General features: G+C 40.2%; 1 protein-coding gene across 1 annotated transcript in view; it reads left to right on the forward strand.

Annotated features, from left to right (window-relative positions):
• The window catches only part of TMEM117 (transmembrane protein 117), a 434,132-nt gene that overhangs the window by 214,173 nt on the left and 196,612 nt on the right, over positions 1–23,347 (forward strand). Inside the window, exon 4 of the mRNA XM_079775887.1 lies at positions 3,995–4,094. Coding sequence (XP_079632013.1) covers positions 3,995–4,094 — 100 coding nt within the window. The remainder of the gene's footprint in view (positions 1–3,994; positions 4,095–23,347) is intronic.

Consider the following 23,347-nt stretch of genomic DNA (forward strand, 5'->3'; position numbering starts at 1 on the left):
TTTCCAAATCAGCAAAAATAAGATTAACTACTAACTTTTATAGATCACTCTTCACTTTTAAATATATTAGTTATTTCATAAATTTCCTGTGCTCTCTCATCTGCGTTGTTATCATAGCATCCAGTACTCACCACCTGCCCACAGCCACAGGGGAAGGGCCTGTCTTTGATTTGTGCTGATTCGTCATTGTAGATGTACATGCGACAGCTATCATGGAGATACAAATGTCGGTGGAGAAATAAAGTGAACACGCAAAACAGTTTAAAAACATGTTTAATGTCTTCCTCTGTGGAAGCGTGCTTCATGATTCAATCTCATTTTATTCTGCTTCTAGGGCTTACTATGCATAGGTCTACCCATGCCACATAGAAATAAATGTGAAGAATTGGGGTCATTTAGTTAATTCATACATTTAAGCAAATGTTGATCACTTTCTATATGGAGACATAGCTCTAGGTGCTAGCAAATCAACAGTGAAAAGAAGAACCAAAATAACTTCCTGTCCTTCTGGAGCTTATTGTCTAGATATTGTTTTCTCTCTTGGTTTTCAGTGGTATGGTCCTATTTCTTGACATCTTAGTAATGTTTGAATGAATGTTGGCTGTTATATAAAAATATATAAAGAGGATCTAAATGATATTTTATTTTTTCAGAAAAGGTTCCCTCTTTCCTCTGTTAAGTAGAAGGACTAGAGCCTGATCACCTTAATCCAGGCATTGAATGGACTGGCAAGGACTGATTCCCAGTTTCGTCAAGGACCATCTGTCTGTGGTTTTCTCCCGCCCTCCATGGCTCTGTGTATTCTCTTGGGCCATTCCATCTGGCAGGTTCTGAACTATAGCAATCTCTTCCGCGTGGGGAACTTGCCAGACCTCTGCTGTGCTCTTCAGGGACTTTCTGCTGAGTGTCTTAGCTTACCCCCTGAACAAATTCATAATTTAGCAAACGTATCATGCTCCTTTCCGGGCCCCTACTTTCTCAGGAGGATCTTGGCTCCTTAAGTTTCTCATGTCTCTCCAATCCACCGAGACTGCCCTCTGTCCAGGCGAAGCCCAGAATCAGCAAATGTCCCCTCAGGAAATACAGCTCACCTTTTCATGATTCTTTTCAATCTGGTATCTCGGTGTTTTTTTAATCTGCATTGCTTTATCAGCTCTCTTATGTCTTTAAGCAGAATTTGGGGGTAATTTTATTCAGATTTTTCAGGAGTTTTTTTTTTTTTTTTGGCGGGGGGCTGGATCACTGATCTGTTGCAAGTTTATCTCATTTTTATTTTTAGATACTGAATAAAAGAACGATACCTTCTTTTATACACATCTATTCAACCACAATGAATGTGCCCTGACATTTCCACCCTAGCCTACTGCATTCTAGAACTAATTGGCAAGTAGACAAGTAGGGGTGTGGCATTGAGCATATTCTTCAAAATAGGTGTCATCAGAAGAGCTGGACAGTTACCAGAACTAATACTCCAGAGTACACTGAGTTCACTGCCCAAGGACTGTCAGACGTGGTGGTACTGACGGGAGTAACACCAACTGTCCAAGTTAACGTGGGGGCTTTCAAGTAGAGGCTGCTTGATTAGGGAACTCAGTGGGAGTCTGAGACTTGGTGGTAGCTCTGGGGAGTTGCAGCTTCTGGATGCTCTTCTGACTTTTTATCAATTATCCTCAAAGGAAATAAGTCATGCCTGCTAAAACACTGGTAAACAGAGCAGTTATCCTTTGTGGTTTTAATTTTTATTTTTATCTCTCCTTAGCACTTGTAGGAAGAAGGTATTCATAGTGGTTAAGTGCCTAGATTTGGAAGTCAATCAAATTTAGATTCAAAACTTGTCCATTTACTAAATGCTTGATCTTGAAAAAGTTGGAAAAACTCTCTAAAGCCTCAATTCCATGTCGATGAAACAGGAATAATGATACATGTCATTGTGCTGACATGTGGAGACACAGTATTTAAAATGCTAATAACGGTCTCTGGCACATTAGAAATATGCACTTTATGGCAGCAATAAATTTTTTGGCTTCTATGGAAAGCCATAGATTTAGACATGCAGAATTTTGGGGTGAGACCTTAAGAGATTTATGTAGACCCTCCAAGGTAGGTGAATGAAGCACATTGAAAGAGAGTTGTTTTTTTAAAGTTCATAAGTTTGATTTTGTTATTAAATAAAACTATTTCATTATCTGTTTATTTTAAGGACTACAAAAACTATCTGAAATAACACCAGAAAATAAGTGACTGACCTGGAGATGCTTTGCCTCTCAATGGCTTCAAAATATGTGCTTCTTCATACTTTTAGTAGATAAATGACAAACTGTAATTCTTTACTATGTGTTGTTTTAAAGTTAATCTAAGAAGAATCAGGTTCAACTAGTACTCTAAACTGTACAGGTGTTATCTATACTAATAAAAGGGTAATATGCTAATTGGTCAGAACGCCCTCACAGTAACGACCAAATAATAGGCTGCGTGGGGCAACAAGGCTGGCAGGGGGGTTAGTGAGGGATGACTAAATGACTAAACAGCAGTCTGCGTGGGACGACCAGGCCAGCAGGGGGGGCAGTGAGGGGTGACCAGGCAGGCAGGGGGTGCAGTTGGGGGAGACCAGGCCAGCAGGGCGGGCAGTTGGGGGTGACCAGGCTGGCAGGGGGGGCAGTTAGGGGTGACCGGCTGGTGGGGGAGGACAGATGGGGGCGACCAGGCTGGCAGAGGGAGTAGTTGGGATCAACTAGGTTGGCAGAGGGGGCAGTTAGGGGTGATTAGGCTGGCAGGCAGAAGTGGTTAGGGGTGATCAGGCTGCCAGGGGGGCAGTTAGGGACAATCAGGCCGGCAGGCAGAGGTGGTTAGGGGTGATCAGGCTGGCAGGGGGGGCAATTAGGGACAATCAGGCAGGCAGGTAGGTGAGCAGTTAGGAGCCAGTGGTCCCGGATTGTGAGAGGGATGTCCGACTGCCAGTTTAGGCCCAATCACCAGAATCGGGCCTAAACAGGCAGTTGGACATCCCCCGAGGGGTCCTGGATTGGAGAGGGTGCAGGCTGGGCTGTGGGGACCCCCTCCATGCATGAATTTCGTGCACTGAGCCTCTAGTCATATAAGAAAAGGAACACAATTTAAAGTAAAAAAAAATCTGAGAGGAATAAACTTGAGAGAGAGAATGATATTTAGTTCCTAACTACCATTCATGATTTATGATTAGGCAAGTTAACTGATCTCTCTGAGTCGCAGTTTTCAGAGAAATTAAAAAATGGTAAAATAATATTTAGGATTTTCTTGACTATCAAAGGAGAAGATGGAAATGAAAATGCGGAGTCAACAATAAGCATGGTCTCATTACTTGTTATACCTTTGAATCTCTCCTTGACCTGTGAAGAGTGCAAATTGGTGTTAGCTAAACAAACAAGAGTTAGCTAAACAAAAGGAGTGATGAAATTCAATCTCTGGCTAGTGTTACTTAAGTAATAATTTAAAGTAGATATCTTTGAATCACATTTTACATTGCTTTATTGTGTGGAAATTTCCCCCAAATCTTGACATTATTCTGAACATTTTTCAGGTATTATATCTGAAGCCTCGTCCCAGCACCTCTCCAATAGTCCTGCCTTGACAGGCTGAAGGAAAGTGAGCTCTTCTCTTTCCTTTCAAGTTGCTCTAATTCGACAGTTGTTTCTGCTATCCTCATGCTTGAGTGAGCATGAAATGATGCCTTTGCTGAGTATTTCTGTTTGATTTTCCAAAAGCTGTTGTCAGTCTTACAGCTCAAAATGGAATGCACATGGTAATTGGCATAGTCACAGTCTTTCAAGCCTAATTGGAACTGACCCACACACCTCAGAGCCCTTCCTAGCCTCTCCAGTTTGAAAGTGCATGTGGAGAGAGGAAGCAGGAAAGCTTACCGAGAGGGGAAAAGTATCTTTGCATGGTGCTGAACCAGGAAGCTTTGACTGTATGGCTCTCTGAGTCTGGACAATCTCTTGTGTGTTTGTTTCCACAGAGCATATATCATTACAGACTATATGGGCATCCGAAATGAAAGTTTCATGAAAGTAGCTGCTGTAGGGACCTGGATGGGGGACTTTGTCACAGCTTGGATGGTAAGAAATTTTAACTTCACCCATTTCACATCTGATAGAAGACATGTTCAACTGTTGGATAGATATCACTTTTGATGATATAGAGAACATAGTTACCTCTATTTTGAATGGAACAAATTCACGGGTATAGGTAAGTCCAGATAATATGTAATATCTGTTTATCTTAGGAAAAAATACAATTGTAATATTGATGGCTATTTCCTGTGCTATATGTATATACAAACATATACACATTCATGAAATTAATAAAAAGTTATTACTTATGAAATCATATTTGTTGTTGTTTTTAACATGTGCAAATTTTAGGTAAGGAATGTTGTCTGGCCTGTCTCATAAAACCACATTAAATATTCTTTATGAACTTTTAAAATAGTTTTTCATATTTGTTTTGCTCATTGAACCTAACTTAATAGTAACTAAGAGTTCTGAGAGTTGTATATTTTAATCTTTCATGTATTATTAGTCTTTATTATTATATGCCTGTAACAAATACACAAATTATATCTCATGCTGAGCTCATCTGTTAAGAAAGTAGCTTCTGTTTTTAACCCTTGGGTTAATTTAACACAGTATGTACTAAAAGGCTCTATGACCTATATGTTTATCAGAAAATCTTGAAGTGCAAAGAGCATAACTCTCATAAATATGGGACACTTTAACATTCATTGACACCTTTTATAAGTACAGTTAATCCTAATTAGCTTTATTCATCTATCACCTGACAATGAGCCCTACCAAAGGAATGATGATACCCAACATAAACAAGAATTGGGATGGATGTGCCCCTACAGATGTGTTACAGGGGCCACAGGTAGATTGTCATAACCGTTACTGCATTTCCATTGATAGCTTTGCTTCTTACCTAGAGGAAAGTTTTTCAGAAAACAAGAAACAGTGATCTCTTAACTGCTGCTATTGTGTTCATCCTGCAAGAGTATTAAGTAATCATAAAAGGGTTTGTATAGCCTGTTTTTGAGCTTCCTCCCACCTCTGTTCAATTATAGAATGTTAACAGAACAAATTACCAGATGCATACCATTCCATTAACTTTAAAATCTAAATTTGAAAAGTGATTTATTTTATTTGCGCTCACTAGAAATAGTAATTAGAATAAACCAGCCATTGAGACCAGGCTGATGCATGTCAAAAATTTATATTTCCATTGGAAAAAATTATTTAGAAGGAACTATGTGAACTTTAAACATACAATTTCTGTGGAATTTGAGGTGATACCTTTTGAAAAATCTCTGCATTAATTGTGGATTGTGACTCCATTTTGTAGTAAATCTGTTCACTAAAATGGAGAATGGGATTGGAAATGCAGATTCTCAGACCTTGCTACCAGTGGTTTGACCTTCCACAAGTAATACACGAGTCTCTGAGCCTTAGTGCATACGTTTCTTAAAAGGGATGAATAATTTCTACCTGTGTTACAGGTTTCCTGTAAAGATTAAATATGTGGCCCTATGAGGAAGATTTAAAATGCTGAAGTGGGCCCTGGCTTGTGTTGCTCAATGGTTAGAGTGTCGGCCACTGCACTGAAGGGTTGTGGGTTTGATTCCCAGTCAAGGGCATGTACCTAGGTTGCAGGCTCAATCCCTGGGCCTGGGAGCACATGTGAGAGGCAACCAATCAATGTGTCTCTCTCTCTCATTGATGTTTCTCTCTTTTCCCCCTCCCTCGCTTCCACTCTCTCTGAAAATCAATGGAAAAAATATGCTGGGGTGACAATTAACAAACAAACAAACACAACAAACATGCAGAAGTGGAATGTAGGCCTAGTGCTTTATTGTTATTCATGTGTTGAGCTCTCATCCCCTCGCTGGGCCCAGTCCTTGAAGTGATGGCAAGGGTGGCTCATTGATCCAAGACTCTTCCATGGAACCCCAGGAGCATGAGGCTCCACAGCATCTGGAGTTTCCTTCCAGTTGCCGATGCTCAGATAGGACAATATGGTACGTTGCTTCCTAATTAAATCAGGGAGAAGCAACAGACCAATAAGACCTAGAAGCTTGCTTTGCAATTTTCAGGCAAAAGTCAGCCATAAATCATTTTCTTTCCCATGGTATCGTTGTTGTTTGTGCCCCAGTTTCATCCAACTCCTCCCCAGACTTTCCCTTCAAGATAGTGTCTCCTACATCATAATGACTCTGCCTCTATTTACTGGTTAGTTTTTATCTGGATTTATTTATTTTGAGCCATAAGGTGGGGTCCAATTCCTAGGGCAGCTTGGGGAATCAAATGCATGGTGCAGCTTTATCCAGAGACCCTGACTCTTCTTAGTTGTATTTCTACTGTGCACTTATCTAAGCCTTACTCTTGTGGTTTAGGGAAATAGAAATATTCTCAAACTTCAGCCTATGGTCTTTCTTTTTCTCTACAGTCTGGTTAACCTTCATAGTTTCTCCTAAATTTACTACTGTAATGTCTTCTACTTCTACTAGCCAACCTGACAATGTTTTACCTCTCCCTATACCATAGATTACTACTCTGATTATACTTCCCATATCACAGAAATAGGATTGGATTGAGAGTCAAGAAATCTAGGTTTTAGGTTTAACTAAGTAATGTGATCTTAAGTCACCTTACTTTCCGGGGCCGCTCATCTTTCCTTTTCTATAAACTGGGTAGAATCCAAAGTCCCTTTCTGTTCATGTTATATGAAACTAGAGGCCTGGTGCACGAAATTCGTGAATGGGTAGGTTCCCTAGGCCTGGCTGGCGATCAGGGCTGATGGAGGCCTTCTGGCTGCTGACTGGGGCCTTCCTTCTGACTGCTGACCGGCCTCCCTTCCCTGACTGCCAGCTGCTGGCTGGGGCCTTCCTTCGTTCTGTGCCACCCCCTGGTAGTCAGCGCACGTCACAGCGAGAAATTGAACTCCTGGTTGAACTCCCGAGGGGACACTTTGCATATTAGCCTTTTATATATATAGATACTCACCTTTCTTCATTAGCCACAGTGGTAGGGATGGCAAAAGAAACACAATATGCTCCTGATTTGCAAGTCCAGTCACACAGGGAGGATTCCCAGAGCACATCATTCTATTGCCATTTCTGTTCACTGGCTAGGAAGGAGGTTTCTGTATAAATATTTATATGTCTACATATGTGTGCATTGATAACATTTAAAAAAATAATAGTTTTCCTCCCAAGTGGAGTTTAGGGTAGCTTTGACCTTCATTTGTCTACAGAATTCTCCTCATGAAATGAATATCAATGATGAAGGTGACTGTCATGGCAAAACAAGTGACTGTTTTCATTTCTAATAAAAGTGTACCTTTTAATGCATTTCTAAAATAAGGATTTTTATTTTATGGAAAAATTCATAACTTTCCCATGGTTTTAAAAGGTACATCGAGACTATATGATTGATCCACAGGCAGGGGATTATTAATCAATCTTATAAATATCTTTGGCCCTCACCCAACTGAGCATCATGCTCTGCTGGATTCCATTCACTGGGCAATCCTGACTTTTTCTGGCTCAGTGGTGCACCTCATGTAATTTTTGTTATGTAGGTTAAAAAAATAATAATATGAAAGAAATGAAGTGATACCTGGTGTAATTCATTCTTGAGCTGGTCCATGGTAGGAGCAGAGATGAACTGTCATCAAGATAAGCAAGAATCAAAAACTCTGGGTGTCTCATATGACGCCATTGCCTCATAGCCACAAATATGCCCAGGCTCTGTGCCACTGAGCAAGGAGCAGAGTGGGGCTGGCCAGTCCCACAGCACATTGCTCCAGTTTTACCATCTCTCCTTCAGAAGACAGAGGTCACAGCTTCTGCTTATGTCTAAGGTGGCAGGGGGTTCTGAGGACATGACGACAGCACTTCTGCTCCTCATTTATTAGCACAGGGAAAGATCACTTCCTATCTATCCATCCTACCCATACCTTTTTTCCCAGCCCCTTCATCCCCTGTTCTATTTCTCTTGTAGCAGTTAATGGTGTATGGCTCATGATAGTGACAGGGACGTCAGACTCCAGGTCTGAAGTTAACTCCAGGTTGGGAGAAGGGGTTTACAGGGAAAGGTACAAATAAGGTGAAGTTGAGCCATGACCTACAGAAGGAATTTCTCATGGTAAACACTAAAGTAGTTAATGAGCATCTTTCATCATAAAACTAGGTGTGTATGAACTTGTTTGGCCTTGACCTATTTTCCCCAGGATGGTCTGTGGACGTTTGTATACATATTACCACTACTAGCAAAGTTTCTACTACGAAGCTAATCATATACACACACAACAATTGAGTACAGGCATACAATAGGTGGTCAAGAAATTGTTATTGGAAGAATCAATAGATCACTAGAGCACATAAGCATTAAGTTCCATTTCTCTTTCCCTCATTACACTTTGTGACTTAGTGTTATAAAATGAATTTGCACAATGCTAAAGAAGATGGGAGTAGAGCTGTGTTGTTCAGGATACATAGATATCAACTCCCCTCCCATCAACCCCCCACCAAAAGCTATGCACTGGCTTCTGCTAAGCTTGTTTCCACAACCAGGAGGACACATGATTGTAAACACCCTTGAATGCAGGTAATTTTCTCAGAATGGTGATGTGACCATCCTATATAATAAAAGCCTAATATGCTAAGTGTCTGGTCGTCCAGTTGGCCGTTCAACCAATCAAAGCGTAATATGCTAATGATATGCTAAGGCTGCTCAACCACTTGCTATGATGTGCACTGACCACCAGGGGGCAGACGCTCCAATCAGTAGGTTAGCTTGCTACCAGGGTCTGGCAGATCCTGACTGAGTGAGATGGGCCAGACATGCCGTGGAGCTCTCCTGTGATCCCTCCCTGGCTGGCCAACCTCCCATGTCCCTCCCTGGCCCAAATCGTGCACCAGTGGGATCCCTCTGCCTGGCCTGCCCCCTCGCACAATCCAGGACCCCTCGGGGGATGTTGGATAGCTGGTTTCAGCCTGAGGGCAGAATAACTGGTGGCTATGACTTGCACTGACCACCAGGGGTCAGATGCTCAATGCAGGAGCTTCCCCCTAGTGGTCAGTGTGCTCCCACAGAGGGAGTGCTACTCAGCCAGAAGCCAGGCTCTCAGCTGGCGAGCACAGTGGCAGTGGCAGGAGCCTCTCCTGCCTCCACGGCAGTGCTAAGGATGTCCAACTGATGGCTTAGGCAGTCAACATCCCCCAGGGGCTCCTGAACTGAGAGAGGGTGCAGGCCGGGCTGCGGGACCCCCCTGAGTGTGTGAATTTCATGCACTGGGCCTTTAGTGTGAGTATAAAAGGCATTCTTTGGTAAAACAAAGATTGAGATTCTCAGATCCCACCAGATGGTTCCTGGAATGGTCCTTATTGCATAAGTTCTGCTCTGAGCTTGGGGGAGAGAAGGAAGGTGGGTTGAGATGTACCACTTTAGTGACTGAAGCAGACAGCCTTTACTGTGCAAGACAGAGATTGGTTAACCTTCAGTGGATGGAGGGAGAGAGGATTAAGAACGATACATACTTGAGAATAATGTATACTCCTGCTGGAATAGTATTTATTAACAAATCTAGAACAGAATAGAGGGAGGAAATATTTCTGCAGCATTTGAGAATAAATTATTCCTTTTAGCTTAAACATAGGAAATATAAAATAAATTTTGTAAATATACACGTCCTAACCTAAAATTTAGTGAGTTTTTCTATTGTTGCCCCATGCTTATTGCATACTTGCTAAGGAAGGGGTGCTATTATCTGTGTTATTTTCATTTCACCAAGTTAATAATAGTTTATTTAGTTCAAATTTTTCTATTATACACATGTCACTCTTTTGTGGATTGCTCTCAAATGCTGTTTGTCAATGAACAATAATCTGGAATACAACCGAGATCACATCTAGCTTGTTATTCTCTCTAGAATTGAGCTTGACAATTTGTATTATGATCAATGCCAGCTTCCTAATTATTTCTCTTCCACTGATATTTTAAAATGACAGAATAAAAAGCATAATTGAATTGATATAGTATCTAAAATAAAGTAGCAATAGCAGCTTTACTGAACTTCATAATAGAAAGGAATTTAAACTGTGAGACATGGAACGAAGGATCAGAGCTAGCAAACTCATTGAACAAGTGTATGTGAGAAATGGAAGGGCACCAGATGTGTAAGCCCTGGATCCGGCCTCAAGTGCCCAGCAGCACTCTGAGGTGGTCTCTTTTGCTCTCATTCTCAGCCTGTTCATTGGAGCTAGTTCATGACTTTACTCCATGATTAGTTAACTTCATGTATGGTACATTTGTAGTTGCATTTCATTATTTTATACAGTGAAACTGAAACTGGGTCAAGAATTTAATTGGGCAATAGACTATCTTTCTATAAAGCTTTTATGTTAAGTGAGATTCCCTAGAAAAAGAGTATGCATCAGGGGCTTGGGGACACCTGTGGACATACTCTCCAAGGAAACCTGTAAGGAGATGAGGGATGCAGGAGAAAAGAGGGGGAGGAGGCAAGCACAGATGTGGTCATATGGCTTCAGGTAAAGTCTACCCTGGGCCAGTTCCACTGCTCTGGTAGGATGTTCTTTGGGAATGCAGAGCACCAGAGGTTAAGAGGATCTGGGTGGGGCACCAGCACTGACTACCACACAGACAAAACCCAAGACAGTAAATTTAATGGCACCCATAATTCCTGAAAATCATTGCCAGTTCACCTGCTCATTTGATTGAATCAAAGAACATAATAGAGGAATTATTATTATTATTATTATTATTATTATTATTATTATTTTAAAATACATTTTTATTGACCAGAGAGGAAGGGAGAGGGAGAGCATCAATGATGAGAAAGAATCATTGATTGCCTGCCTCCTGGGGGTGAGCCCACAACCCGGGCATGTGCCCTGGCCAAGTGGGGAATTATTTTTTACATTACCTTTTTACTCATTAGAAAATTTAGAAACAAATATGGCCATTTTGCTTTCACATGTATAAATATTTTAATGTCTCTATAAATATTTTATTATTGTGTTTCATGTTCCTTACATATAGTAAGTTTTCACTAAAAAATTAATAAGATAAGAGAGTCTAACCTCCTATTTTCTGATAGCATCACAAATGGTGATCAAGAGTCTTTTAATGTTTGTGACCCTTAAATTTTTAAAGTAGTAACAGAGTATGATGTGGAATTAAAAAAAAAGATTTCTGAGTAAAATAGATTTGAGTATAGCAAATAGATATTTAAGAATAGAATCACAAATTCTGGCTCTGCTTATAACTCCCCTAAATTCAGTGTCTATCAAATTCTATAGTATGTTATATGTGTACTGTATATAATTTATATCTATTATTAAAAATTTATGGACCATATTATTCTAAGAGTATGAAAGGCATCTTGGGAAGTGGATTGAGGTCAATACACTGAGATGTGGAAGACACTAAGCATCTCTTAGAGAAAGACATACTCATCAGGGGTAGGGGATGCTCACTTTTCTTCTTTTCTATTCCCAGCTCAGTTTGGGCTTCTTTTAATTCCATTTACTTTCTTTCTATTACTTGGTTTATACTTCCTCAAAGAAGGTGCCCTTTTGGCCACCCATTCTTTATAATTTTCCTAACAATGGTTCATACTTTTTAAAGTACCATTTGTCAATTATATGCCTGAAGCAGTTCAAATAAAAGCTAGGAGACATTGATATTTGATATTTGTTCCCTCTGAAAGTCTATAATATAATGAAACTAGAGGCCCGGTGCACAGATTTGTGCACCAGTGGGGTCCCTCGGCCTGGCATGTGCCCTCTCAAAATCCGGGACCCCTTGGGGGATGTCAGACTGCCGGTTTTGGCCTGATCCCCACAGGCCAGGCTGAGGGACCCTACCAGTGCACACACCAGGCCTCTAGTATGCATATAAGGTCTTTGGTTAATCTCTTCCCACCCTCCCTTCTCCCCGCTTCCTTCTGAGATTCATCATGCCTGTGCATTGAGTGTCCGCCCCCTGGTGGTCAGTGCACATCATAGCTACCGGTTGAATGGTCAGACAGTCACTTAGGCTTTTATATACATAGACTAGTGACCCAGTGCATGGAATTCGTACATGGGAGGGTGTCCCTCAGCCTGGCCTGCACCCTCTCCAATCTGGGACCCCTTGGGGGATGTTCGACTGCTGGTTTAGGCCCGATCCCACAGGCAGTCGGACATCCCTCTTGCAATCCTGGACCGCTGGCTCCTAACTGCTCACCTGCCTGCCTGCCTGATCGCCCCTAACCACTCTGCCCGCCGGCCTGATCGCCCCCAAATGCCCTCTCCCCCACTGGCCTGCTTGCCCCCAACTGCCCCCCCATGCTGGCCTGCTTGCCCCCAACTGCCCCCCCCCCATGCTGGCCTGCTTGCCCCCAACTCCCTTCTCTGCTGGCCTGTTCACCCCCAACTGCTCTCCCCTGCCAGCCTGATCACCCCTAACCACCTCTGCCTCGGCCCCGCCACTGTGGCTTTGTCCAGAAGGTTGTCCGGAAGGTCTCCCAGTCTAATTAGCATATTACCCTTTTATTAGTATAGATAGAGGCCTGGTGCATGGGTGAGGGCCGGCTGGTCTGCCCTGAAGGGGGTCCCGGATGAGTGTGGGGGTCCCTTTGGGGGGCAGGGCCAGCCTGGGCGAGGACCTGGGGTGGTTTGCAGGCCGACCACACCACCATTGGGGTGGGGGGGTCTCTGCTAGGGGTGGGGCCAGCCTGAGCAAGGGGCTGAGGGCCGTATGCAGGCTGGCCACACCCCCATCGGGGTGGGGGGGGTCTCTGCTGGAGGGCATGGCCAGCCTGGGTGAGGGGCTGAGGGCCGTTTGCAGGCTGAGGGCTGTTTTCAGGCTGGCAACATCCCCTTCAGGGTGGGGTGTCTCTGCTGGAGCACATGGCTGACCTGGGTGAGGGGCTTATGGCTGTTTGCAGGCTGGCCATGCCCCCATCGGGGTGAGGGTCCCTGCTGGGGGGTGTGGCCGGCCTGGGCTAGAGGCTGAGGGCTGTTTGGGGGTGGTTTGCAGGCCCGCCAACCAGCTTTGTCTGGAAGGACGTCCGGAAGGTCTCCCAGTCTAATTAGCATATTACTCTTTTATTAGTATAGATGAGGTTGTTAATATTAGCTTAGATTAGAGCATCAAAAATGAAGTTATAGCCCTAGCCAGCCTGGCTCAGTGGATAGAGCGTCAGCCTGCCAACTCAAGGGTCCCAGGTTTGATTCCGGCCAAGGGCACATGCCTGGGTTGCGGGCTCAATCCCCAGTGGGGTCATGCAGGAGGCAGCCGATCAATGATTCTCTCTCATCATTGATGTTTCTATCTCTCTCTCCTTCTCCCTTCCTCTCTGAAATCAATAAATAAATATATTTAAAAAATGAAGTTATAGGCTTCTTTTTATTGATAAAAATAGTTGGATTATTCTTCTTAAACATTTTTTTAAAACTTTTATTTAGTGCCTCTTTCTGTGGGCCAAGCAGAAAGAGGCACTAAATAAAAGTGTGTATGTGTATGAGAGAGAGAGATGGAGAGAGAGAGAGAATTTTCAGTTAGCTCCCAAAGTTTTTAATGCTTTCAACTACTTTACTATTCTGCCAAGCTAAATAACTTTCTTGGTAATATTTAATCATAGATTTTAATAAAACATAGAATATAGACATAGACCTTGGCTTGATTTTTTTTCTTCCAGTGTGTCAATAACATTTGTTGAATTCTGTCATTATTTGGGAGGGGAGTGCATGTCTTTTCAGGTACTAAGAGACAGTACTATTACATTTAAACCCCATTTAGCAAATACCAGTGGTTGAAAGCATATTATTTCTGGGACTGGAAAATAAAATAAAAGGATACCTTTATATTTTATTATAATTAAGATATATACTGTGATTCCAGGTTATAAGCTCTGTTTTGTTTATATGAGTTGCTATTCTTTAGTAGTTGTTTGCCCCAAGGATTTTTATAACTAAATATGTTTATGTTCACAGTGTATGTTCCATTTGTAGTTAAATGTTCTATAGACATCAAAAAGAAATTTATAGCAACGAAGTTCCTAGTATTTACGTTTTTGTTGTTGTTGCTTAATAAAAGCTACTGTACCATGTTTCAACACTGAAGTATTTGAGTGAACAGAGGGAATATTTTGATAACGAGTGGCTACGTAAAGTCATGCTTGGTATTTGTTCTTCTCTGTTCACGTATATCTGAATGCCGATTAGGAAATAAAGAACTTTCTTTTGCCCTGGCAGACTAAATATGGGAAGACCTGGCCTGGCTCCAGTACTCTTCACTAGTATACCAAGTTGCTTAAGGAGACATCGGAAGTAGCTTTGTGAACATGATATTGCACAAGGAAAGGAGTCAATTAAACATACGTACAATCACAATGAAACTTACTAGTTAAGGATAATAGCAAATCAATACCTTTGACATTTCCAAAGGTATCAAATGCAGCAGAAGACTGGGCCCACATCAGTAATTTCTTTAGTGCTACAGAGCAGAGCTCACTGAAAGTTAGGGCAGCACATGTGCAAACTTAAAAATTTCAAGTTGTTCCTCATTGCTGAGCAGAGGGTAGGTGAGAAGCCATGCCTAACTGAGTCAGGTGCTTGAGAGGAAACAGGAAACCTGGAGAGAAGCCATGTTTTCATTGAAAAGAACAGCACCTCTCATAAGGCTTTAAAAATACATCATAAAAGATAATGTGAATCTGTAGCTATTGGAAAAAAATGAAAACTAATAATTTCCAAGTACTCTTCTCCTTGACTTGTGTTATAATTATCCCAATTTCTCTTTGGTGTTTTCAGTTTCAACTAGAGCTGACAGAATCAATGGAAGATTTTTGACAAATCTAAGTGTAGATTTTTAAAATGCATTTTATTTTGCCTCGATAAAAATTTAGCAAAAGGAACAAATTTTTGCCTTCCCAAATGCTCAATATCTAAAATCATTCCTTAATTGAATGAGTATTGATTTATATGATGACCATATAGTTTATTGCACAAGCTTATTATAGGATTCTTTTGACTATTAACAGGGGACTAAGTATAATTAAAATTATGATTATATAGTTTTTAAAATACATTTTTGACCAACAAATTGACTTATACTATATTGGTAGAGATATAAAATGCCTTTTCAAGGACCATTTAAAAAATTTTCCCTAAAATATAAAAAGAAATATATCTATTTGTATTAAAGAATATAATTTTTAGAAATTCTTTATTTTGATTCTATGAGCACTTAGAAAAACAAGCAGAAAATTATTCTTGGTACATATTCACGCAATACTTTTCTTAGTCATATAAGTCTCTAAGGTAGAGACATTGGTGTTTTTCTGAAATTGCTGACACCTCCAATTGACTGTGTCTATAGACGATAATATTTTTGAGAAAATAAGTTCTCTAGTTTCAAAGGACCTAATTAAGCTCAGTGTATTCTATCAAATGGATACTGTACAATTTTATTTTAGTACTATTTTAGCCCAAATATCAGTTATCTTTTGCCTTTATTCAAATTACATTTATATCCACAAATGTGTTTTTTTTTCTTTTTGTTTTTAACGTTTTTACTGGTTTTAGAGAGAGAGGAAGGAAGAGGGAGAGAGAAAAAAAATTGATGGCTGCCTCTTGCACGCCCCCTACTAGGGATTGAGCCCACAAGCCCCAGGCATGTGCCTGACCAGGAATCAACATGTGACCTCTCCCTGCAGGGATGATGCTCAACCAATTGAGCCACACCAGCCAGGGAGTAGTTTTATGTGACAAAATTCATCAGATAAGTTGTCTCTATGCATCATTTTTAAATATTTTACTAAATTTTGATGCTGCAAAGTTACAGACCTTTAGTAGACTTAGACCTTTCTGAGAGACTCCCTCACTCATTAAATTAATAAATAATCATTTAATAAATATATACTAACCACCTACAGAATAATAACAAATGTGTGAGGTATTAGACGTTAGAATATATTATAGATGGTAAAAATGGAATAATAATATCATTGCATTTAAAGTTGACTTTTTCTTATTAAAGGAATCTCCTTAAGGGCCTTGCTCCAGCCAGCCCTTTACAATATTGCCCTATAGCATCTGTTTATATCTTCCCAATCTCCTTTCAATAGCCTAAGTCATCAATTTGAGGTGAGGTTTTAATGAGTGACAGTGGCTTATTGTGTTAAACTTACATAAATAATAAATACTGGAGTTGCAAATTCAAATGCCCTGAGGGCCAGGGTGATCTAGTAAACATCTGGTATAAGATAAAAGGGTGTGAATGTGGGGGAGGGGAGGAGGGAGCTGTGTTGAACCAGAGAACGTATTCCCTACAAAGAGGCATCAAAATTCAGTTTAGTACAAAAATACCAGGAATGTAAAGTAGGATATAACTTCAGCACAAATTCTGCCCACTGGTCATCTGTTTTGTGTTTTATAAACAGGAGAATTAAGCTGGAAACTGACATGACATAAAAGTCCCATGTGAGGAGTGAATGTGGGGCAAGTGCCATTCTGGAAAGTCCCTATCACACCTCTTAAACTTATGCCCCCTCTAAAGGCTTGGGTCTCCCTGTTTTGTTATGAATACTAACATGCAGGGGAGATAAGAACTCTCTGCACCCCAATCACAGCTGATAAAAACAGAGACTTTGTACCACTTAGCACTCCTTCCACCCAAATATTTAAGGCTCAAGTGGGCAAGGAAACATTTTCATAATAACACTTTCTGAAGCGCTAATGAAACGCTTGTTATGGTGGTCAGGCGAGCCATTGCCAGCATGGGTGCAGAGACCTAAGCTCATGCTGTATTTGTTGACTTACTGACTAGCTTTGGTTTATTATAAGGAAATGGCATTCAGATGGATACTTAATGAATATTCACTGTGGAAATCTTAAATGAATACAATTGTCATTAAGAGGTCAGAATTTATAAAGCTTTTAGGTAGTTTCTATATAGAAACAATGAACCAAGTTTAGTGTTTAGTTCCTTGCCCCAATCATTTTTTTTTTAACCTGAATTCCATAAGGTGGTGTGGCTCCCAAATTTGTCTTTACATTGGAATTACCTTGGAAGAATCAATGACAACTGATACCCGTGCCCCACTCCAGAGATAGTGATTTAATTTGTCTGGATTGTAGCCTGGGTATGAGAATTTTTTGAGTTTCCCAGCTATTCTAATATGAAGACATGTTTGGGACCATTTCTGTAAGGTGATTCCAGGAAGTTGGCATGGGAGTATTTTGACATATGCTTTGGGGTAATAACCATCTGATATTAAGCTGAAGGGAAACCAAGGGTAGGGATCTTTTCATGCCCAGAGAAGCAGGCATGATGTCAAACATGGATGAGAGGAGGGCTGGCTTCCTCACTGAGTCGCAGCACCCAAGAGCCCATTGCCACGGGGCAATGTAAGCAAGCACTGGGTAAATTTACCTAGCTTCCAGTTCTAGGTCTAGAACTTGATTTGGGTTCTTACAGAGCAACTTTGTGACCTCCTTCTGATACACTCAACAGACGCCCAAAAGGACACCGACCTTGCTGAAGAGCTGACCAATGTCACGATGCCCAGTCTTTGGCTCAAACTATTTAAGAAGTTAGCCTCTGTAGATACCAGGACAAGCATCCCTCTTCCCATCTTTTTCAAGCTCATAATATGGAGAACAATCATGACATAATGTAGCCTATTCTAATACAGCGCCATCTACATACACTTCCTTTCGACTCACTCTCCCACCAGCAAATGATCTGCTCCCCCAATTCTCCATGTGCTTAAATTCGATTCTTTACCTCTCATTAAATGTTAGTAAGCATTGTTGCCATTTACCCAGAGGGTGGCTTACTTTGAGTAATTATTACTTATAAAATATGGCTGTGAACTGATGTGAGATAAAAGACAAAGCGTGTGGGATTATGACTGTTAATAGTGTTACTTAATTTTAAAAAAATTATAGTGTTTTCACAAACAAGGACAACTTAAATATATAGTTCACAATTAGCATTTTCTGAATGAAGACCTTTTACTATTTTTTACATCTTTTTATTTTCTCTATATTGTCATTCCCACAGCTCAGCAAAACATGAACTAATACCAAGATTGTATATTCACTATTTTTTATAGTGAACTATTTAAGTGAGGTTTTTTAAAATGAGGTCAGCTTTAAGTAGGTCACTCAAAGTATAAATATACTTGATGTTAATGTTATGTCATTTGCCAGAATTTCCACTGCTAGAGGAAGTAAGATCTGAATTATATAAATTATGTTTAGTGATGAAAATTCACAATGAAAAGTTTATATTCTTTAAGGAATACTTATATCTCATGTATGCTTACAAAAGATGACAAGACAGTCTTGAATGGATAAATCATGGTTCCTATTTATCAAAATAAGTTCCTATTTATCAAAAAAGTAGTGTTAAAAAATGCTGAATTTTAAAATATTATCTTGACACAAAGTAGAGATTTGAACTTTTACCACCATAGAACTTTGACTCATAATTTTCCGTCCCGATGGGCCTTTAGTTCCAAATATTATTAGATTTTCTCTACCAGTATTAGAGGCAAGAATAAAACACTCAATTAAATAATTTTCTTGTCATACACTTTTAGTCCTACTTATTTCAGTAGAGTTCAAGTTGCACATTTTGTTAAAACACTAATTTTCTATTTTCTAAAATGGATTATATGTAGAAAAACATGAAAGCGAGGGCATTTGGGCCACACATGCCATTCAAGAGCCAACTTGGGAGTCAGATGAGTAAAGAAGACACCTTCCTAATCAATGACAATTACCAGGCACTTCTCTGATTTTCCTCCTGCGTATGATTCCACAACACTTCATTGACTTGTCTATAAAAGTAAAGTATGGAGTCAATTAAAGTGTGGCAACAAAGGAATTCAGAAGCAAACCCAGGGGAACCGTAGGTGAGGTAGGTGGAGATTTTAATTCAGAAGTTTTGAGAAAACAGCTGCACAAGAACAACAACTTTTGATGGGAAGTGGATCTTGACAGCAGCTCAGATCCCTGATATTTCAGCACTGCTCATTTGTCAACATGAAGGCGAGAGAGAGTCTTAGGAGATTAAGCAAACTCCATGGCTGAAAATATAGTTTGACATTTCTTGAATGCACTTGACAAGACTCCACATACAATTATACTGGTATTCTTTCCAGCTAAGAGAAGATATTTCGGGGAGGTTGAGTTCTTTTATTCAAATTCAAATATAATCTTTGGTTGCCATGGCATCTTAAAAATACTAATCGTATATTGTTGAGTTTTAAATGTTGGGTATAGGGTGTTTTAGTACGGAGGGGAAATAATAAACTTTGGAAATGCTATTGCAAAAATCAAATTGCATTTGGGAACTTAAAAAAAAATTAGCAAGGCGTGATAAAGTCAATTACCAGAGACTCTACACAATAGGAAAGTGATTATTGACCATGTGGTCAATAGCGGTCAGTGTCCACCCTGCTCTTTGGCATTGTGCTGCGGTACAGCTGGCTCACAGATTGTAGCTAATGTGCACGTGGAGAAGAAAGGTGGCTGAGGGAGCAAGGGTTGCATCATACAAGATGCCAGCAGCCTGAGAGACTGGGTGATGCATGTTTACTGGCTAGCACTGGTGAGAGGAGGGACCAGTGGGGACATTCTATGATAATTGGGATGATTAGGAGTAGGGGGAAGTAAATGGAATATAATAATGAAGAGAGAATTGGAGGGAATTGTGTAGGTCCTGGAGTAACATTTCATCAGTGGGGATAGTGAGTGGCAATCATTGTTAACCTCCAAATATAGTAGCCATTCTATGTGGAAGGCTGGTACCTACAGAACTTCAAAATGTTACTTGCTTCTCTTCAGATGCAATGTCTGTTACCGCCTTAAAATCCCTGCCTTCTTCCCTTTTCCTTTCCTTTGAGAAACATTATTTGCCAGCCTGTTCACTTTACTTTCAGGAATAACTGCCAGCAATGTTCAATCACATTAGTTACTCTTCAAAAACCTTTTTTTAAAAACAAAAACAAAAAACAAAAACTGCAGATGGTTTAATTTTCTAATACAAATGCAAAGGTGTGAATGGTTAATCAGGCTGAAACAATTGCAGAGCTCTGCTGTGGAAAAGCTTACCAATGCCAGACTCACTTGCTTTTGATGTTAGCATTTTTTCCTGAACTGTGGGTCCATAATTTTTAATGAAGGCTTTTGCCCATTCATGCTTGAAATTCATGAGTATAATGTGCCGCCAGATAATCACAGATTTGGTGTCACACTGTGAGGCATATAATTTCTGCATGCGTTTGGATTAGCACTTGATACCCTACAATATAAGGCTATTTCCTGTTCTCCCTAAACATACCATTACATGTAAAAATGCTGACAAAATTATTATTAATTACTTTGTAACTTTGTTGAAATCATCAACAGAATTAAGTTAATTGAGATGGCTCATGAGGTACTAAAAGTAACTTAAAAAAAGAACCTGATGCCGTGGCCTGTGTGGCTCAGTGCTCAGAGCGTCTCCAGTTCAATTCCAGGTCAGGGGCAGGTACCTGGGTTGCAATTAGGATCCCCAGTCCTGTGGGAATGTGTGGGAGGCAACCAATGGATGTGTCTCTCTCATATCTCCCCTCCCCCCCGCCCCCGCACTGTCTCTGAAAATCAGTGGAAAAAATATCCTCCTGTGAGGATTAATCACAACAACAACAACAACAACAACAACAACAACAACAAAAGGAAAGGAAGCCTAGCTGCAGAATGCCTGGTGAGAAGCAAAGTGCTGATGTGGAAATGACAGAGAAGGCACAGAAACAATTTAGGGTAATGTGCGTCTGCACACAGGTTCCTAGGTTCAAATCAGAGAGCAGATGAGAGCACAGACACCCTGGGCAAAGGAAGACAGAGGGAAGTGGCAGATTGTAAATTAGCAGGACCCTGCCAGTAACCTGAAAAGAACATGACATTTCCTGAAGCTGTTCCAAAGATAAAAATACATACTGAGAATGTGTAGTTGTCCAAGCCACTCCCTGGAGTACGGCTCATGCATTTGTAAGCAACCTTAACTCTTTTAAATGGCCAAATCCGTGCTGTCATTTTACTGAGCATTTAAACTACTTTGCTTGTGTATTAAGTACATTTTTCTACACACATGCATAAATATATGCATTTATATATAATTTACATACAGAAAAGTTAATATATAAAAATCTAGGTTTCTGGATAAATGTACATAAGAAGTTAATATTTAACTTTTGCTGTTCTCTGACCTGTTCCTCACAATGGGGATTCCTGATCTGTAACTTGAATTGTTCCTCATGTTCTTAGGTACTAGAGTTTAACTTAAAAAAATCCACTTTTCCTTACCTTTTAAATATTTTATTTGAAATAATAAATAGCAAAAGGAAATGGTTATAGTGCAAAATAATCCATTAGTGAAATTTGTTTCAAGAAAGAAGGCTATTTTATTAAAAATGTAAATTGTACATAATTTTTCAGGAATACAACTATTGAATCAAGTTGGATTTCATTGATACTGTTGAAGAAATTACTCTGTCAGTGCCCTGCTTCTTATTGGTGATTTGAAAGGAATTATTGTAGCTACAATAGGAATCACAACAATATAAAATTTATTGAGCCCAAGTGCCACAGCCTCTTCTGAAATGTTTTAATCTATTGATTTATTTAGACCCAATGCTATTAGGTGTATTTATTACTATTTCCATTTTACAGTTGAAGACACAGAGGCATTGTGAGCCAAAGATTACACAATTATTAAGTGACTATAATCAAGGGGTTTCATGAGCATTGTGCAATGCGATTATTAAGGATAATGAATAATACCTCATTTATTTGCCACCAATAATAGATTTTCTCCAGTTAATATTTAACATAAATACAACTTAATTACTGCAAGTTTTGGGGTATAATTACATTTTGTTGAAAATGTATCTGAAATTTGTTGCACATGTCCCTATCTCAATAAACAAAAAAATGATACAGATAAGTTAAACTTTTTCATTTATAGTGGAAATAATATTGAATTTGCATAGAGCTGGTTTCAAATTTCAATCCTGTTACTTAGTAATTATATGACCTAGGCCTTAGTTTCCATATTAGTAAAGTGAGCTGATACTTACATCTTTTAAATAACTTTGCATGGAAATTGGGGTCACAGTAGGCTATTATAAATGCTAGCTATTATTACTTTTATTGCTGACAGTGGCCCCAGCCAGGAATCAATTTCTTTTTTCTTGTTAACATTATAATGAGACTAGAGGCCCGGTTCATGGATTCGTGCACTGGTGGGATCCCTTGGCCTGGCCTGCGGGGATCAGTGGACCTCCATGCCACCAGAGCCCGGCCTTACCCGCCAGCTCATCGGGCTCCAACCCACTGTCTGCGTTGATCCCGCACAGCATGAAGTAGTGCGGGAAACGGCAGGCGCCCAGGGAGGAGTCTGAGCCCAGGCTGGGTGCTGTGCTGCTCCCACTCATCCCAGCCCTGCTGCACCTGCTGCAGGCTTGCAGCCAGTCAGTCCTGATTGGGAGAGGCTCGCGCTGCCGCCAGCCATAAGCCCTGCATCTGGTGCCCGTCGATCAGCTGAGCGGCGTTCCTGCTGTGGAAATATACTGACCACCAGGGGGCATCTCCTGCATTGAGCGTCTGCCCCCTGGTAGTCAGTGTGCATCATAGTGACCGGTTGACCAGTTGTCCGGTCATTCAGTCGTTTGATCGCTTAGGCTTTTATATATATAGATAATATTGAATGGAAAAATGGTATTTGAGGACCTGCTGTTAACTTGAAATGATATATGCAACTACCTGTTTGTTGCAGCATTGTTTTTAATAGCCAAGATATGGAAACAAACTGAGTGTCCATTAGTGGATGAATGGATAAAGGAATTGTGGTATATAGTTATACAGTGTAATATTATTCAGCCATAAAAAAGAATAAAATCTTTCTGTTTGCGATAGACATCATGAATGGACCTTGAGGGCATTATGCTAAGTGAAATAAGTCAGGAAGGGAAAGACAAATATGATCTCTCTTATATGAAGAGTTAAAAAAGACAAGCTCATAGAAAATCCTCAGAGGCAGGACTAGGGGGTAAAAGAAGTGAGTGAATTGTTTTTTGTTTGTTTGTTTTATTTTTTATTTTGGTTTAAATAAATTGAATAGAAATTAATTATTAAACCAATTTTATTTTTTTTAAAAAAAGCCTTTTCCAAGTGATGTTTGTACCCTAGAAAAATCTTCACTGATGCTTAGTGTATTCTGACTGGTCAGCAGCATTGAAGGACTGTATATAGGCA

This window comes from Cnephaeus nilssonii (assembly GCF_951640355.1).
Source record: "Cnephaeus nilssonii genome assembly, chromosome: 6".
Taxonomy (NCBI): domain Eukaryota; kingdom Metazoa; phylum Chordata; class Mammalia; order Chiroptera; family Vespertilionidae; genus Cnephaeus; species Cnephaeus nilssonii.